Source organism: Saimiri boliviensis, chromosome 10 (assembly GCF_048565385.1).
Source record: "Saimiri boliviensis isolate mSaiBol1 chromosome 10, mSaiBol1.pri, whole genome shotgun sequence".
NCBI classification, from domain to species: Eukaryota; Metazoa; Chordata; class Mammalia; order Primates; family Cebidae; genus Saimiri; species Saimiri boliviensis.
In genome coordinates, this window is record NC_133458.1 from 59,350,933 (window position 1) to 59,369,600 (window position 18,668).

Sequence of the window (18,668 nt, forward strand, 5' to 3'; positions counted from 1 at the left end):
ACATTTGAATTTCTCAGTATGGCAACCAGTAAATATTGTTTGGTTTTGAGTTTGTTTGTATAGTTTTCCATCTCTTACCAGTGAAAAACACTGCCTTATCTTAGACAGAGTTAAAGAAATACCACCTTAAAAAATTGCACCCTAGATGTAATGAAAAATGAATGTTAAAATTATTTAATATTGTTTTTAAATTAACAAAAACTAATTTAGGCATAAGGGAACATAAAGACTAAATCACAATAACTCATGTAATGGCTGGTCAGCTTAAGAAATAAAACAAATTCAGACAAAGCCAATAAGATAATCCTTCCCCAATTGCTTCCCTCTCTCTCACCCCTGAAGTAATCATTATTAATTTGATTATTATAATTACCTTGCTATTTTAATTAGATAAGTATAATTATATGTATTATATGCATGTATACACACACACACACACACACACACACACGAATCCTGAAGCAGCAGGCAAAGTCTTAGCTCTTCTCACTGTATTAAATTATAAACCTGATACAAGATGTCATCGTTTATTTCCTGAATATTGCAACAAGTATTTCGAGGTATTTCTTATTTGACCCTTGTTTCCCTTAAGAATATTCTCAAAAGAGTAATTGGGATCATTCTTTTAAAACTTGCGCCAGATTGTTTCATTCCTCAGCTCAAAACCCTCCAATACTGTCCCAAACCACGTTACGAGTGAGAGTTCTTGCAGTGTTCAACAAGCCTTCTATCCTCTCTCTGACCTCATCACCTACCGTTCTCTCTATTGCTCACTTCACCAGGGTCATACTCTCGCGGGAGGTGCTGGGCAGCCGGGAATGTTATTTGTAGGATTCACACAGCTCTCTCTCTCATTGTTTTCAGTGTTTACCTAATGTTATCTTCTTGTGAGGCCTTTCCAGATAACATTATTTCCAACATTTTTTTTGCAAACTGCAGATGCTCAGAATTGAATTATTCGTATTAATAAATTCACAGCACACAAGCACCCAATTAACGTCTGTCTCTGCATGAACCTGTATTTGTTTGGTACTTTGTTTAGTTTATATTTAGTTTATGTTTAGCTTTTCCCTTTCATCTTACTAACTTCATCATCTTCATTACCCTCCCAACCAAAGGCAGCCCATATTGGATATTTCATGTATTTCCTTTCAATCCAACTTCTATGTATTTATTTATATGAATGTTTACAAAAAGGAATATTTGTGAGACTATCTAGTTTGGCTTTCTATGTTTTATTCTTAACTAAAATAATATGCTATGAATCTCACTATTTTTACTAATTTATTTCCCACTCAAATCTACGTTTTTGAAATGTATTAATTTCATTATATGTAGATCTAGATTTTTTTTTCTGACAGTTGCATAGTATTCCATTATCTGCATATATTTTATGTATCTGTTCTTCTAGTTCTGGAGAAATAAATATACTGCCTCTAGCTTTTTACAACCACAAAAAACTGGAAAGCATTTTTTTCCTAATGCCTTTGTAAATGTTTACTTACCAAATAATTTAAGTTTCTTCAGTATTATTTTATATTTTATTTTTGCTTTTAGCATCACAAAACAATTATTCTTTATTGTCCTAGAACAGTGGTCCCCAACCTTTTTGGCACTAGAGACTGGTTTTGTGGAAGACAATTTTTCCACGGATTGGGGACTGGTGCGGGGGAAGGTTTCAGGATGAAACTGTTCCATCTCAGATCATTAGGCATTAGATTCTCATAAGGAGTATGCAGCCTAGATCCCTCACATGTGGAGTTCACAGTAGGGTTTGCATTCCTAAGAGAATCTAATGTCACTGCTGATCTGACAGGAGGCAGAGCTCGGGAGGTGATGCTCACTTGCCTGCCACTCACCTCCTGCTGTGTGGCCTGATTCCTAATAGGCCATGGACCAATACAGGTCTGTAGCCCCAGGGTTGGGAACCCCTGTCCTATAAGAAATAAAGCTTTCAAAGTTACACACTAAGAAATTATTTCATATATCTCTGTACCTCACTATCTTCAAATCTCTGAATCATTTCAGCTCATAGTTTGACAAAAGAGATAGAACTTAAAAAGATCATTACAATTACCGCATGATGGATGCAGTGACAGAGACCCTGAGAGGAACAAGAGTAAGCTTCCTTAACAAAGCCAGCTGGAGAGGGCCCACAGCTAATTTCTTGAAAGAGGTAAGCTGAGGGGTGGGTCTCAAAGGATGAACAGGTGTGTTCCAGGATCAAGCATTTTGGGGAGGGGTGATCACATTAAGCAAAGAAAACAGCAGGAGCAAATGTAACAAGAGGAACTGCAGAGCCTGTGTGGAAGACTCCACACAATTTCGATATAATCAGATGTAAATTGGGAGAAAGGACATGTTAGGAGACGAACCGGAGAAGTAGAAAGAGGGGCTGATTGTGTTCAACCGAGCTAGATTAATGTGGTTGATGGGGCCCATAGAAATATTTCATGCTAGAGAATGACAAAGTCAGATTAGACAGGGGCTGTAGAAGAGATTTGAAGATGATGATAATTCATCTTCAAAAACTCTCGAAGGTATATTAGGAGATCAGTGTGGACACGAGGCATTGCTGGTGGTGAGACGTGATGAAAACCTAAACTTAGGCTGCAGTTAGGATGAAAAAATGCGAAGAGGTTTAAGAAATACGGAAGAGGTTAAATCTGCAAGGATTTGGCAACTGTCCAACTGTGGAAATGAGACAGTGATTAGAAGAATAATGTAAATGAAACCAAACCTGAGATATAAAATACAGGAGGAGAAAAAATTTACAGGTTAAGAGCCATAGTATTTTCAGCTGGGTGCGGTGGCTCACACCTGTAATCCTAACACTTTGGGAGGCCGAGGTGGGTGGATCACAAGGTCAGGAGTTTGAGACCAGAATGGCCAAGATGGTGAAACCTCATCTCTACTAAAAATATACATATATAAAAGAAGAATAAAAACTAGCTGTTCGCGGTGCCAGTCACCTGTAATCCCAGCTACTTGGGAGGCTGGGGCAGGAGAATCACTTGAACCCAGGAGGTAGAGGTTGCAGTGAGCCGAGATCGTGCCAGTGCACTACAGCCTGGTGACAGAGCGAGACTCCATCTCCCACCCCCGCCAAAAAAAAAAAGAAAAAAATCCAGCCATAGTATTTTCTTCTATTCCCTAGCAAAACAAACAAACAAAATTAAAATTTGATATATTTTTCTTTACGAATAAATTTGTATATTTAGAGTTTTAAATGTTCTTATAAGTTTATATTTAAAACATTAACAAATTATTCTTAAACAACTGTGTTTAACATAAAACTGTATATTTCTATTACATGTCTCCATGTTATCATGTTTGCCATTACAACAATTCAACCTAGATTGATTCTAGATCATATCTTTGCAAAATGAATTATTAATGACTCATTAATTAAAAAAGACACAACATTTAAAAGCAAGTTTTAAAATAACTCAATAATTTCACTTTGTTCTACTGTTTTAATCCATGCCACAATTATTTCCAGGAACATTTTAGTAGAATATTTTATTTAAAATATATTTAAATACTTTATTAAGAAAACTATGAACAAGAAAATGATTAATTTTGGTTCTATAAAAGTTTAAAATATCACATGACATGCAAGACAAGTCTCAATCTGAGATTTCTAATCCATGTTCCTGAAGTCACAAAAAAATGACATTCTGAAAATAGATCATATTCAGAGCTCTAAAATACTCATAAACCAATGAGCAACAGCTTATATTAATTTTACTCATATAAACTCATGGCTGACTATAAAAAATACTGTAAATTGGCTGAGAAATATAGCAGTCTCAACATTAAACTAAATTGCACAATTGACCTAAATTTTGACCCAGCCAAGTTATCATTAATTAAAAGGAAATGAACTCAAAACTATCAGACTATCAAAAGTAATAAACACTTGAAGAAAAAGCTGTCTTGAAAATAAATTGTTGAGAAATAGTTCCTGTTCATTTGGACTCTTGCAGTAACTGAAATCATTATAAACTACTTTTTCCACCAATTAAAATAGAAGTCAAATAGAGCATGCTTCTGGTTAACTAAACACAGAACCACAGAATGTGAAATGCACTCAGGCACTTCAGCACCAACAAGTGGCTTCGACCAATACATCCATTTCTCTGATATAATGTAGCATTAATGAATGAAAGAAATGTTTTTTAAAAAGCAAAATTATCACTCATTTAAATTCCTCACTCTAGAAGATGGAGTATTTTGATAAATTACATTTCTTCTTGTTCAAGAAATTCCTTAATGTTCTCAGTGAACTTTGTGAAATGCATATAGCAACATTTAAGTCTTTCCAAATATTGAATTGTAATTTCTTTTGATTAAGCTGCTTTTCAGATCTTATGGTAGCATTCTGAATTTCTGATCTGTTTTTATATCACAAAATAAAAAGTATTAAACAAATTCTTCCACTGTTTCCAGGATATACCCTAAATGTTTTAATTAAAAACATCAAATCCTTCTTCTAGACTTGTTTGCCAGTGATTTTCTGCCTTTACTGAGAGTACTCTGTACACACACTCACATACTAATCAGAAAATGAAAAAATCTAATTGAATCAATTCTTTAAGTAATGTAAAATTGTGTATTTTCATAACATGTCTCCATGTTATCATGTTTGCCATTATAACAACTCAACCTAGATTCATTCTAGATCATATTCTTGCAAAATAAAGTGACTTGTTAATTAATAAAGACAACTTTTAAAAGCAGGTTTTAAAGTAACTCAATCATTCTATCTCGTTCTATTCTTTTAATGTGTACCACAATTATTTTCAGGAGAATTTTAGTAGAATATTTTATTTAAAATGTATCTAAATACTTTATTAAGAAAACTATGAACAAAAAATGATTAGTTGTATGAAAGTTTAAAAGAGCTCTTGAAATGCTAGACAAATCTCAATCTGATACTGTTGAGCCATGTTTCTAAAGTCATAATCCTAAAGTCACAAGAAAACCACATTCCAAAAATACGTCATATTCAGAGTTTTAAAACACCTGCAAAACAATGAGCAACAGCTTATATTAATTTTACTCAGACAAACTTGTGGCTAGTTATAAAAAATAGTTGAATCCATTAGATTGATAGAATTAGATTCTTAAATTGAGGAAGGATCAATTAGAAGAATCTAATTGAATTAGATTCTCCCATATTTGAAACAACAGGTCAATGCCACATTTATAAAGTTAGGAGAGCAAAATGTGGCCAGGTACAGTGGCTCATGCCTGTAATTCCAGCACTTTGAGACAGAGGTTGAGTGGATCACCTGAGGTCAGGAGTTAAAGACCAGCCTGGCCAACATGGTAAAACCCCATCTCTGCTAAAAATACCCCAAAATACAAAAATTAGCTGGGTGTGGTGACAGGCGCCTGTAATCTCAGATACTGAGGAGGCTGAGGCAGGAGAATCACTTGAAACTGGAAGGCGGAGGTTGTAGTGAGCCAAGACTGCACCACTGCACTCCAGCCTGGGCAACAGAGCTAGTTTCTGTCTTAAAAAAAAAAAAAAAAAGAGCAAAATGAAAATATTCTACATAATTCAAACTCCAAATTACTCTTTTAACTCATCTTTAAGACCATATTGTCTTATAAAGCATAGTCAATTTCCTTCTTCTAAATCCTTCAAAATCATGTTCCAACAGTTTCCCTGAGTTTTAAAAATCACTTATATATTGCTCTCTGCTGTTAACATCTTTTCTGTTTAATCTTTCTAAATCAAACTTGTGTTTAACTAGTGATCATTTTACATGATGACCATTATCACACCTTTTCATCTTCATGATGCTGGTGCCTGAAGCTGTTTTATTTGCGTTTTGATTCTGAATCATTTTTCAGAATCAAAGAACCTCATTTGTCTTCCTAGATGACTCTCAGAGCTCTCTGTCCTGCATCTCCTACCTCTGCCTCTGCTTGCATTCCAGTCCTTATCTACTAAATTGCTTCCAAATGAGTCCCCCAACTTCAGATATGATCCTCTATAATCCATCCTTCACAGCCCCAAATCTGTGTAATTTTCCTTCCTAAAATCAGTCTATTATCTTCCAATTACCTAGCTACAGTGTGGAGTTTAAGTTCCTCCTCACAGCCTCAGATATTTCATAATTTATCTGAACCATGACTACTTTCCAATCCTATCTTCCACTGCTCCCTCCAGTGCAGAACTATGCTACAACCAGGCAGAAGTGTCCACAGGTTCACCAATATCACATAATTTCTCATATTGCAAAGGCTTTGACAATGATGTTTCCTCATATTGAAAGCCTTGCCAGTCTTCCTCAAACTACGAATACATATTACTTTTATTTTAAGAACTATTTTTAAAGAATATTCCTGCCAGGAAGGTTTTCCTTATCCATCCTAAAGCAGAGTACCTTAATATTCAACATTCATTCACATCTGTCAGAACTCTTATGCCAATTGTTCCTGTCTGTCCTACTAAACGGGTTCTTTCTGGCAGAGACACTGCATTAATAATCATCTGTAGATCCAGCTGAGCTTGTGAAAAAAGAAGCATAGTCAATATAAATTCAGAGTTACTATACTTATAAGTAAATTACGTAGTTTCTTTTTTTTTTTTCTTTCTTTTTTTTTTTTTTTGAAATGGACTTTCACTCTTGTTGCCCAGGCTGAAGTGCAATGGCGTGATCTCAGCTCACCGCAACCTCCTCGTCCCACGTTCAAGTGATTATCTTGCCTCAGTCTCCAGAAGGAGGCTGGGATTACAGGCTTGCGCCACCATGCCTGGCTAGTTTTTTATTTTTAGTAGAGATAGGGTTTCTCCATGTTGGTCAGGCTGGTCTCGAACTCCTGACCTCAGGTGATCCCCCACCTTGGCCTCCCAAAGTGCTGGAGTGACAGGCATGAGCCACTGTGCTCAGCCTTAGTTTTTAATTGAAGTAATAATCTCTCTGAGTTTAGTTTTTAAAAATAGATGAACCATCAATTAGAATATACACACACACACACACACACACACACATATAATCATTCAATATGACAATATCATAATAAAATGTGTAAGATAAAGCCCTGCTACTGCTACTTAGCATTCTATAACATCAACAATACTTGTCTGGGCTTCAGAGTGCAATGTAAATTAGAGATAACACAATAGTGTGCTATTTCATGGATAAGTAAGCATTTGCTTTGGATGATAATAGCCTAAGATTGCATCTGCTTAGTGCAGGACAAAAGATGACTTAAGTAGATAGCAATTCTTTTTCTGAAGTAAAAGATTTAAACAGAATAATCCACTCCACCCCACCTCCCCCAGTTTTTAGTGGTGCAAAGCAAATAATAGAATATATTGATTATGTTAGAGACTAGCAGCCGACATCTAATAAGCAGTGGTGTACTTTCCTCAGAGTCTATTATCTCATGTCCATACTGCTTTCTTATCTCTAAAACTGCTTCCTGAAGGGAAAGTAATACTTGGTTGACCAGATGCTTCTTTTGTGAAATGTGCTGATCTTTTCTTTTTCCAGTTTTACTTTTTTACTCACCTGTAAAATATTTTCTAATACAGAAAATTATGTAGATTTCCAGCATTTTCTAGATATAATAAATTTAAAAATTACCATTAGAGAAAGAAATAAACTAAAAGGTGGGAAAGTGAATTGTCGTCAATAAATTTTGTCATTTTTAAAAATTCTGATTTTCTTTCTTCCTGAACATTTATAAATATATTTAAAAAATCTAAGTGAACTGGAAAAAGAAGTTAAAAGTTAAAAAGTTTGAATTTCATAGACTTCTTTTTCCCCAGAGATTATGTACTTTACATCATAACAGTTAGGTTTTTTTTTTTTTTTTTTTTTTTTAAAGAGAAAAAACTTTATACAACAATGGTGCTATCAAAAGTCTTTAATGAGTATGTCAGATAAAAAGAGTACCTAATTGTAATATGGACCACTGAAGAGTTTTAAGATAATGGATATTTATAATAATTTAGGGAAGTAGTAGAAAATTATTTACTTACTTCAAGTAACACCAATTTTTTCTTTTTCCTTTTTTTTGTTTTTTGAAACAGAGTCTCCCTTTGTCACCCAGGCTGGAGTGTAGTGGCATAATTTCAGCTCACTCCAGCCTCCACCTCCCTGTTCAAGTGAGTCTCCTGCCTTAGCCTCCCGAGTAGCTGCGATTATAGGCACACACCACCATGCCCAGGTAATTTTTGTATTTTTAGTAGAGACGGGTTTCACCATGTTGGCCAGGATGGTCTCGATTTCCTGACCTCATGATTTCCTGAGCCTCAGCCTCCCAAAGTGCTAGGATTACAGGTGTGAGCCACTGCACCGGCTAATATTTCTTATTACTATGCAGTTTGGTTCCTATCACTTGTTTTCCATTTCTTCATATATCAAAAGGTTAAATAATTTTATGGCTTTTTTTTTTTTTTTGACAAGGTTTCACTCTGTCATCCAGGCTGCAGTGCAGTGGCATGATCTTGGCTCACTGTAACTTCTGCTTCCTGAACTCAAGCAATACTCCCACCTCAGCATCCGAAGTAGCTGGGACCACAGGGGTGTGCCACCACACTCACACCCAGCTAATTTTTTTTTTTTTTTTTTTTTTTTTTTTTTTTTTTTTTTTTTTTGGTAAAGATGGGGTTATGCCATGTTGCCCAGGCTGGTCTTGAACTCCTGAACTCAAGCAATCTGCCTGCTTCAGCCTCCTGAGGTGCTGGGATTACAGGCATGAGCCACCCTATCCCATCACCATTTTATACGTTTTATGATTTCTTTTTTTAAAAAAAATAAAATTTCACATATCACTTATCTCAACCCTTTATTTTACCTATCCCATAGTCAAATTGCTAAGAGAAACCCACTGTCAACTATTTCTTAAAAATCTGTTTCTTGGTTTTTTTAACATTCATATTTCTTAAAATAATTTTGTATTGCTTTTATAATATATTGGCTTTTTAAATTTTCGTAGATGATTTAGCCTTTCTCATCCTTGTCATACATTAGAATCTTGATTAAACTAACATTTGGAATTTATATTAATTTGACTAATATTTTTCGGTTCTGAGAAAATTTGGTTATTACATGGCAAACTTTACTGGATTTTAATTTTTTCCTTAAGTTATTAATTGCTTTGTTTCACAATTTGCTCAGCTTTCTACATACCTATCTCTAATTGTTCTCAACAAAAGAGCAGTAACTCCCCTCTTAACACTATTTTTCACTTGGCCAGACACATCAAGAGACTTTTGTCAATTCTCTTCTCTCCTGCAACAGCACCCCACCCACGTGCAGCCTAGAACTCTCCATGTATTTTTGTTTTTGAAACTCGTGTTGAGGTGGAGATGTTGAAGAGAAGGAAGATTCACATTCTTTGCCAGCACTATCTGTAATGTTCCCTGGCTTTGACCTTTCCACCTGGGTTTTTAAAGGGAGTACCTAGGTATGTGTCTAATGCTCAGGTGAAGATGTGAAGTAGGATTAGCTCGGGTTTTGAGTTCCAGCCAAGTAGATGGGCACTCTGCAGCAGCTGCCCCCATGTGTTCAGAACACGAAACCACAGCTTGTCTCTTGTGCTAGTGCTTGGTCACAGTGTGTACCGGTTCACCTCTCTGGAGACAAACACCATTCTAATTTGGGTCTTCAGGGACCTGGTAATATGAATGAATTTCTAAGTTTCTCTAGTTTCTCTAGAGGGCCGAGTTTTTTTTAAATTGGGCTACTAGAAATGTCTGAAACCCCAAAATACATTGGAATCAAATACAGATTTTTAATAACTACTAATGAACTCTTCATATTTGATATTTGATCTCCATATCTTGATATTTGATCAGATTTTCTCAGGTGTTCTTTACGCCTGCTGCAAGGCTATTATCTGTAAATTCTCCTTATCTCATCATGGAAGTCCTGTCTTCTCTGTGTCTCTTGATTCACAACGTATTGAGTGTGGGGGTCAGGGTGTGCTAACATGTGGTTAATTCTTTATTCCGGTGGAGCATATGTTCAAGAAGCTTCCTGAGATAGGTAGCATGGAAAGTAAAATTTTTGTACTTAGCCTTCTCAAAAATCATTTCATTTTACTTTTATACTAGATACTTTATGTACAGATTTTTAGTTTACAATCCTTTCCATTTAAAACTTCAAAGGCATTAATTATTATCCTCTTTCCTTTTAAGCCTCTATTATTGCTGCTGAGATATTGTTTGAATGCTTTTCTTCTTTGTAGTTAATGCATATTAATTAATTACCTTGAGAAACGTTGAGCATCCTCCCTGCGTCTCTTGTTTTCCGAATTACTATGATGTTGTCCCATGGTGCAAGTCTCTTTTCATTTCTTGTCTTTCTAATGTGGAGATTTGTTTTCTTCAGTTTAAAGAAATGTGCTACATTTTGAATAGCATTTCTTTTTTATCTCTCTTTTCTGTGGAATTACTACTAGATAGAATTTGAACCTGATAATCACTTAATTGTTTTTTAACGATTATGTTTGTTTGTTTGCTAATTTCTCTTCAGTGAAGTCATTTTCACTAACATGCTAGTTCATTTCTGTTTTTGTTTGTTTGTGTGTGTGTTTGGGGGGGAGGGGTTTGAGACAGAGTCTCACTTTGTCACCCAGGCTAGAGTGCAGTGGCACAACCTCAGCTCCCTGTAACCTCTGCCTCCAGGGCTCAAGCAATTCCCCTATCTTAGCCTCCTGAGTAGCTGGGACCTCAGACATGCACTACCACGCCCAGCCAAGTTTTGTATTTTTTGTGGAGATGGGGTTTATGCCATGTTGCCCAGGTTGGTCTTAAACTCCTGAGCTGAAGCGATCTGTCCTCCTTGGTTTTCCAAAGTGCTGGGACAAGAGACATGAGACACTGCACCTGGCTCTTCAGTTCATAATTTTTGACCATGTTTGCTCTTGTTCGTTTGTCCTTTTTTTTTAGCAAAATGTGGGAGATCTTTATTTAGGACAGTGATCACTTAGTAATCATATAAGTTACAATATTGTAATCTTATAGTTTACTCATTGCCTTTGTTTTTGGTTTATTTTACTATAGAAATGTTGTTATTATTTGTAAACAAAAATGTCTATTATTTATTTGATGGTTTATGGCTTTTTATCTTGCTTAGGACATTGCCCCAATATTCCACCAAGCTTGTACAAATCTTGTTTGGATTTCCTTCAAACATTTTTATTATTTCCATTTTAAACTTCACCTTCTTAATAGACCTTAAAATTATTTAGTATATGTTAGTGACTAGAAGTCTAATTTTCTTTTCTTACTGAAGAAATTTATGGGAGAACTATTTGATAAACAAATCAACTTCTATGGAATGAAATCTCTGTTCCACTGGAATTTATAATAATCATTTACTTTAAAACCATATTTGGACTAGTTAAGTTATCCATTTGTCCATTTATCTATTTGTCCATTTTGTGTTAATTTAATGTTATCTTCAATACAGAAATTTTACAGAAATTTTTAATATGTGATAAAACAAGATTTTAAATATTTTTTTGGCAAGCTACATAGCACCTGTAATGTAAATAGTGCTACTGGCTGATTGGCTATAATCATTAAGTGTTGGATGTTTTCCTTCCCAAACCATTTAAGATAGTCTTACAAATTTAAAATGATTTTTTCATGAAATAGCTCTGTAACTATCAATATCAAAGTAAAAATGTTGATAAGTACAATGGCAAGAGTCAGGTGATGTTAGATTAGCTATCTGTAGATTCTATTTAATAAGTTGGCTATAAAACTCTACTTGAATGGTTTTATGGTTCTAGGTCTTTGTTTCCTTGACTATATAAAGTGGAAATTATTATTTCAATTATTCCATGTCTATATCTCCTACTGTCTTGTGACAAATGAACCAGATAATGTGAAAGCATTTAGAACAAAATAAACATTATGTATTTGTGATATTTACATATCTTTTGTTAATTTTTTACATTTATACTAAGAAAATATTCTTGGCCTTTATTTGTTCAGTGTTACTTGCTAAGTTTTAGTATTCTTATCTTGATTCAAAAGCCTCTCTCTCATAAGTAAATCACAGCAACAACTCCCAGTGCAACCATTTCAGGGACTTCTAGGTAAAGAAGACATTTTGAAAAATATTGAAAACTGCTATTTCAAGATATTCTGGGCTTTATATCAAACAACTGACAATTCTTTGATGTGTGCTAAGACTAAGAAATACCCAAGATCACTTCTAGAAATTTAATTCATTTAACTTTTTAATGGTCAATCAATACCCTCCAGAGATGAATCTGGCTTAGATTTAAGACAGACTTAAAAAAATATTTCAATAACAGGGTATTTTGCAGTAGATGCCATTAATTTTAAATTCCCAGTGAGTAATCTAGGACTAGAAATAAGTGACACTAAATTTTAGATTCAGGTAATTTAGGAAAATGTGATAAGGTGATAAGGTCCAGAGAAACTACCTCCAAGTAGGGGAAGGCTTTCCCCTTGCACCCTCCGCTCTAGCTTCACTGAACAACTTTCTTCCTATATAACACCAATCTTTTCTTTCATCTGTGTTATTCCTCATGTTGTTCTTCAGTCTGAACTTGGCCTCATTCATTACCACATGTCTAGACCTTGTTCAACTTTCAAAGCAGTCACTACTTGCAACCTCTTTCACAAAACCATGCTCCCCACCATCACTTCTACTGATGCGGCCATGCTGTTTAATGCTGAAACTCCAAAGCACATGATTTTCCCTCTGGCTTATACATTTTTATCATAATTATTCTTTGCATCATGGTTATTAAAGGCCCTTCTCAGGATGACTGTTAACGTATGCAATAGGCATGGTACAGTCACCAACCAATCTGAACAGACACTGGCTATGCACGCCTGGTTTGGCAAGCAGGCCTACTGGCTGCTGATCAGCATATGCACTGAACTGATCTCTGTAAAATCCAAAGTGTTAATATGGTGTTTTGCATAGAATAGACACACTCATATACGGCACTAATAAACTTTGGAAACGTAAGAAAGGTAGTATATGTGATGGGAAAAATAAGGCAGCAAGGTCACTTATTTGTGGAGTGAATTATTAGACACCATGATAATAGCTGTTATTATACTCTAATTAATTGAGGTGTTTCATATCTTTTCTTTGAGAGTAGAGCCTAGCAAATTTCTAGAATGTTCGAGGTTTATTTGCTCTGGAAACTGAATTTCCATTCTTACTGAAACTAGCTTGAATTTTACAAAGATACTTAAGATAATAAAATTTATTAGGGTTATTTGTTCTTTAAATGCATGCAGCAAAGAAAATTAAACTTCATGGGAAGTTGTGATTGTAATACTTGTTAAAGATGATGAACACCTGGTTTAGGAGACTTAATGGAGCAAGGCAGCTACTACATGGGTGCTCACTGGCAAAAATAACAGTATTAAATACATCCATCTTAACTAATGGAAGAGCTAGCTAGCTTATCTTAAAAGATGTAATGAGATGTTTTTAGTGTAAATTGGGAAAACACTCATCTGTACAATTTGAAAGTCTAATTGGTTTGATTTAATCTTAAAGAAAAGTGGTCTTGTATAGCTCTCACTGTCAACAAATGCACAGTATTTTATCAATCCTGAATAATAATCACTTCTTTGGATGGGATCCAAATGACTCTGTCTCATATATACTTTCAATTTAATAATAGCTACAACTTAAAGGATGTTAACTGTAGGCCAAACACAACAATTATTTGTGCTTTACATTATGCGCTTAATTAAATTGTGGAAATTCAACAATTGATTAGTGGAGTTAGTCCAAAATGGTACTACTGTTTTTTACCAGAACTTAGGTGGGATCCCCAGAACCTTTCATAGATCTCACATCTGACCCATTGAACTAATCTCATGCTTGAATTAAAATTTATGAGCAACTTCTATAAATAAGGTAAAACATTATTAGAGAAAATGTCTAAGTGGAAAATTATTTTTTTTAAATCAGAAGCAGAATAAATAGACTTGCTTAATAATAAGAAGAAGGTCATGGCTATTTAACGGTAAAAATACTCAATACCATTCTCAACAGAAAATTGCAACCCCACAAAACATTACTTTTTACATTCTGAGCCCTATAAAGCAAAAAGAAGAATAAAAATTTTATGTGAACAAACTATCTAAAAGTGAGTACTTAAAATCTATTATATACTCTGGATTAAAGTATGCTATCCTAAAGCAAATCTTTGTAGATGAATATTTCTTAGAGTGGACTAAGATGTTCATAAAAAAAGGGCTGAAATGAATAAAATAAGTACTTAAGATGAAGTAGAACATTTCAAGGACCTATAATGTCAGGAAAACTGTGCTTATCTACAGAGGCACAGTTTTTCTGATGTCCTGGTGACGGATTGAATGGAGGAAAAACACAATCAGAAAAACTGTATATTTTGTCTAAAAACAAACTGAATTGACTCTTGTCCCCCCCAACCCCCCACCCCGCCATTAAATTGGCTGTTTATGTTCACTGGCAATAAAAAGAAGTAAAGGTAATTCTTTGGATCACTCAAAACAAACAAAATATAGATTATACATGTATCTCAAGTACAACACAAAGTTAATGCTATATTTCTATGTGAACAAAACAAAAGCTTGCACTTTGAATAGATGTCTTCTATACACATGGATACAGGGAAGGAACTATCACACACCGGGGCCTGTCGAGGGGTGGTGGGATAGGGGAGGGATAGCATTAGGAGAAATACCTAATGTAGATGAAGGGCTGATGGGTGCAGCAAACCACCATGGCATGTGTATACCTGTGTAACAAATCTGCACATTCTGCACATGTACCCCAGAACTTAAAGTATAATAAATGTAAAAATAAAAAATGCTAAAATAAAAAAATTGATGTGTTCTCCTATTGCAGAGAGCAAATAAATTCTTAATCATTTTCTCCCCACTCTGTTTATATATTCTTATGTAAAATTGTTTCTGAAAGTTTAATATTATTGCAGTTTCCTTCTCCATATTATTAACTATCTTTTGTATTTCTCTTATAGAGTGACTTTTGCCCAATTCATATAGATATGTAGATTATAAAATTTGATTATTGTCAAATATTAATAGTAACTCAGTCAAAAACAACTTATCCAAAATGTTGCTACCAAAAGGGCACTCGACTATAAATGACTCGCATTATATTACAGATTCCATCTTGTTCCCATCCTCAACCCCCGGCCCTCTGCTCAATAACTAATCTGAGATCAACTGTTGATCAGGGTCAGTTCACTAAAGGGGAAACATATTGACTCACAAGTTTAAATAAAACTAAAGTAGCCTCTGATTGGCTCTTTCTTGGAAAACAAGCATGTTTTGTGTGGGACTGACACGAAAGAAGAAAGCAGTATTAGGATGAACAATTTCTGTTCATTGACAGCTGTTAACATTTCTACCAAAACAATTTTATTATAAACTTTAAAGAAAGGTAAAACTAAGTAGCTAAAACTATGCATGAATTGCTTTTCTGTATATTTAAATTCTAGAGTAATATGAAAATTGACAGCTGCCAATTGTATAGGTAATCATATTTGTTATTCATTTACTCAACAAACATTCTCTAAGTAACTCTTTGGGTAAGACTGTCTGCTAAGTGCTGGGATATCAAGATGAGTAAACCCTATCTCTGATCTGAGAATTGTTCAGTCTTATGGGGAAGACAAAAATAGAAATAGGTAATTTAAATCAAGAAACAATAATAAAATATGCAAATTTTGTGAGTTGCGTGTATTAAGAACATAGCAGGAAAAGGAGGCAAAATGGGGAAGAGGGTGAATTAAGCGCAGGGCATACATAGTTTGATGTCTCCATGTAAAATATTGTGCTCTCAGGTGCATTCTTCAGTCTTTTCCTTGCTTACTTCTCAGAGTAGCTGCCCTGTACACTGTTTCCCAGACTTCTCTGTCAACTGGCTTCCAGTTGGATTTGATCAGGCACTGGCAGAGATTGGAGAATGGGAGGAAGAGAGAACTAGGATATTTTTCCCCATCCTTGACTGTCTCAGGATATATTTCTGGCATTGACTCAATCTCTTTCATGTTTCTTGCTCCCAGAAAGCAGGCTTGTCCTGATTTCGGCTCTCACTGTCCTCTAGCCTATGGTGACAGTAGCTTTTTCTGCTGCTTCACTATCCCCTATTTAGTTTCTCTGCTTCATTTATGAGTATATAATCAATTGTTAGTCATTTGTTTCCTCTATTTTATATATCTGGAACAGTTTCTGTTTTCCTGGTTGAACACAAATGCCTGACAGACTTAGTCTAAATTCCAGGAGTTTGGGACTAATCAACATATAATAGAGAGTTCATGAGCATATACAGAGATAGGGTAGGTAAAAGGATTGGTAGGCTGAGGGTGGAACCCTGAGGTATACAGCAACAGATAAAGGAAGGATAGCCTTTGAAGGAGTTCAAAGATTAATTTACAATTTTGAGTAGAACAAGAAAAATGTGGCATTCACTTAAGCCCCCAAGAAAACCTAGGTTTCACTTAGACCCAGCATTTCTCAGATGAGGTTTCTGAAGACAGAGAAATGAAGTCACATACCTAATAAAGACCAGAACTGAAACCTAAACCTGTTTCCCTGTGTAGTGTTCTTGTGATAACACACCCGTAATCACTCTAATAGTGTGACATTTCATGTCATTTTTACCTGTTCTGACCTTGTTCTATGTGTGCACTTCAGTTTCCTTTTATATAAATCTAATATATATTATTTACCTCATGAGTAATTAGAATAAAGTACTTAGAATAGTTGAATGTATTGAGAGAGGTTGGAACAATGCATGAAGAACAATAGAGCTACTACATTTTTTATTTTTTTGAGATGGAGTCTTGCTCTGTTGCCCAGGCTGGAGTGCAGTGGCACGATCTTGGCTCACTGCAACCTCTGCCTCCAGGGTTGAAGTGATTCTCCTGCCTCGGCCTCCTGAGGATTACAGTCATGTACCACCACATCCAGCTAATTTTTGTATTTTAGTAAAGACAGGGTTTTACCATATTGGCAGGCTGATCTTGAATTCCTGACCTCATAATCTGCCCACCTTGGCCTCCCAAAGTGTTGGGATTTCTGGCGTGAGTCACCATGCCTGGCCAGGGCTACTAGATTTTATCACAGTATTATGAAAAGTAAGCTAGTCATTGTACAGCTTATAGATATTCTTTATATATGTTTGCTGAAGTTAAGGATTTTTTGCATTTGGTAGTAATTTACTATTTGTTTAATAAAACCAAATTTGAAATTAGTATTTTGAGAAGTTAGTTTAGTAATTAATTTTTCCATAAAAGGATTTTTACACCATTAGTTTCTTCTCAGCTTCATGTATTTAAGAATTTCCATGGAGTTAAATGAGGTTCCATGATTGATTTTCTATTTGTATGATATTTTAAATAAAATACATCTTTTTAATTTCAAGAAGATTTCCCTCCCACCTGGGGAAAGTCTTCTGAGTCTTTTTGTGTCATCTTCTCGTTCTTTCTCTTTTAAATTTTCAGTACCCCAAGGTACTTTAAAGTTAAACACAAATGAGAGAATTGGGAAATTGTTAAATGAATGCAAAGTCATTCTCATTTAATAGATGATGATGTCTAACTATCTATTGCTTTTACCTTTAGTTTGTAACATTTAAATTCATGTTAAAAGAAAAACAACTACTCAACACTTATACTGTAGAATGCAGATTCAGCTAAAATTCAATATTGCAAATTTGTACTTACCTTCTGTGTCTGCTAGTCCTACTCCTACCCCTGGCTGTTTTACAGGCTCTTGTCCATTCTGTCCCATCTTCCCTCTGTTTAAAAATAAAATAAAATGATATATTCAGTTATGATCTCATGAATTCAAAGGAGGCTAAGTTTGCATAAATAATATTACATTGAAAGTAATGACAAAAACCACAATTGTTTTGTTCCAACCTAATATTTTTGTACTTGCAATAATTATTTGAATGGCACATATACACATAGTTAATTGCTCCATATCATCATTTTAAAATGTGAACTTGTTTATTATTCCTATTCAGGTCAAACAATATTCCTCAAAATTCAGTAATTTTTATTTGTAGGCTCATTTATCAATAAATAAGAACATCATGACATTTCTAAATTTTGTTTTAGAAGTTTTTATTTATTTCTAACTCAAAAATGATAAAGGGCTTTATATTTTTATACATTGCACTGATGAGTTATTCTAGTTTTTTTTGGTGAGAAGAGCCATATTGAATTAAATAATATATAAAAGTGATACTGTAATAGAAGATTTCTTATTTCATGTATTTTATTTTATTTCAGTTCTTTCCTGTGTTTTCTGCTGTGTTGCACAAACTGGCTTTTGTAGTCAGCCACATTGCTTGGTCTCCACTCCTGGCTTTGCTGTTTCCTGCTGTGTGTAATCTAAGGCAAAGTACCTGGTCAAGACTGTTTCTCCTTTTGTGATATAAAGATAATATTAGCTACATTTTGATTGTGAAAAAAATTTCATCAAAAATGCATTAAAAAGGTTTAACAGAGTGTTTGAGAAATAATAAGCTTTCAATAAATACAGCATATTAGTAGGTAGGTATGCTTATAGTAGCCTTAGAATTCAGCCAAAATCTGCTAATCACTTTCAGTTTTCAGCTTCAAACTTTTCGTATAGTCAACTAGATGAAGAATTCATGATACTTTGAGCA

General features: G+C 34.7%; 1 protein-coding gene across 7 annotated transcripts in view; it reads right to left on the reverse strand.

Annotated features, from left to right (window-relative positions):
• PCLO (piccolo presynaptic cytomatrix protein) overlaps nucleotides 1-18,668 on the reverse strand; it is a 412,268-nt gene that overhangs the window by 30,328 nt on the left and 363,272 nt on the right. For all 7 annotated transcript variants that reach the window (XM_074379337.1, XM_074379336.1, XM_074379334.1 and 4 more), the window contains one exon: nucleotides 17,716-17,789. In XM_074379337.1, the coding sequence (XP_074235438.1) occupies nucleotides 17,716-17,789 (74 nt within the window). The remainder of the gene's footprint in view (nucleotides 1-17,715; nucleotides 17,790-18,668) is intronic.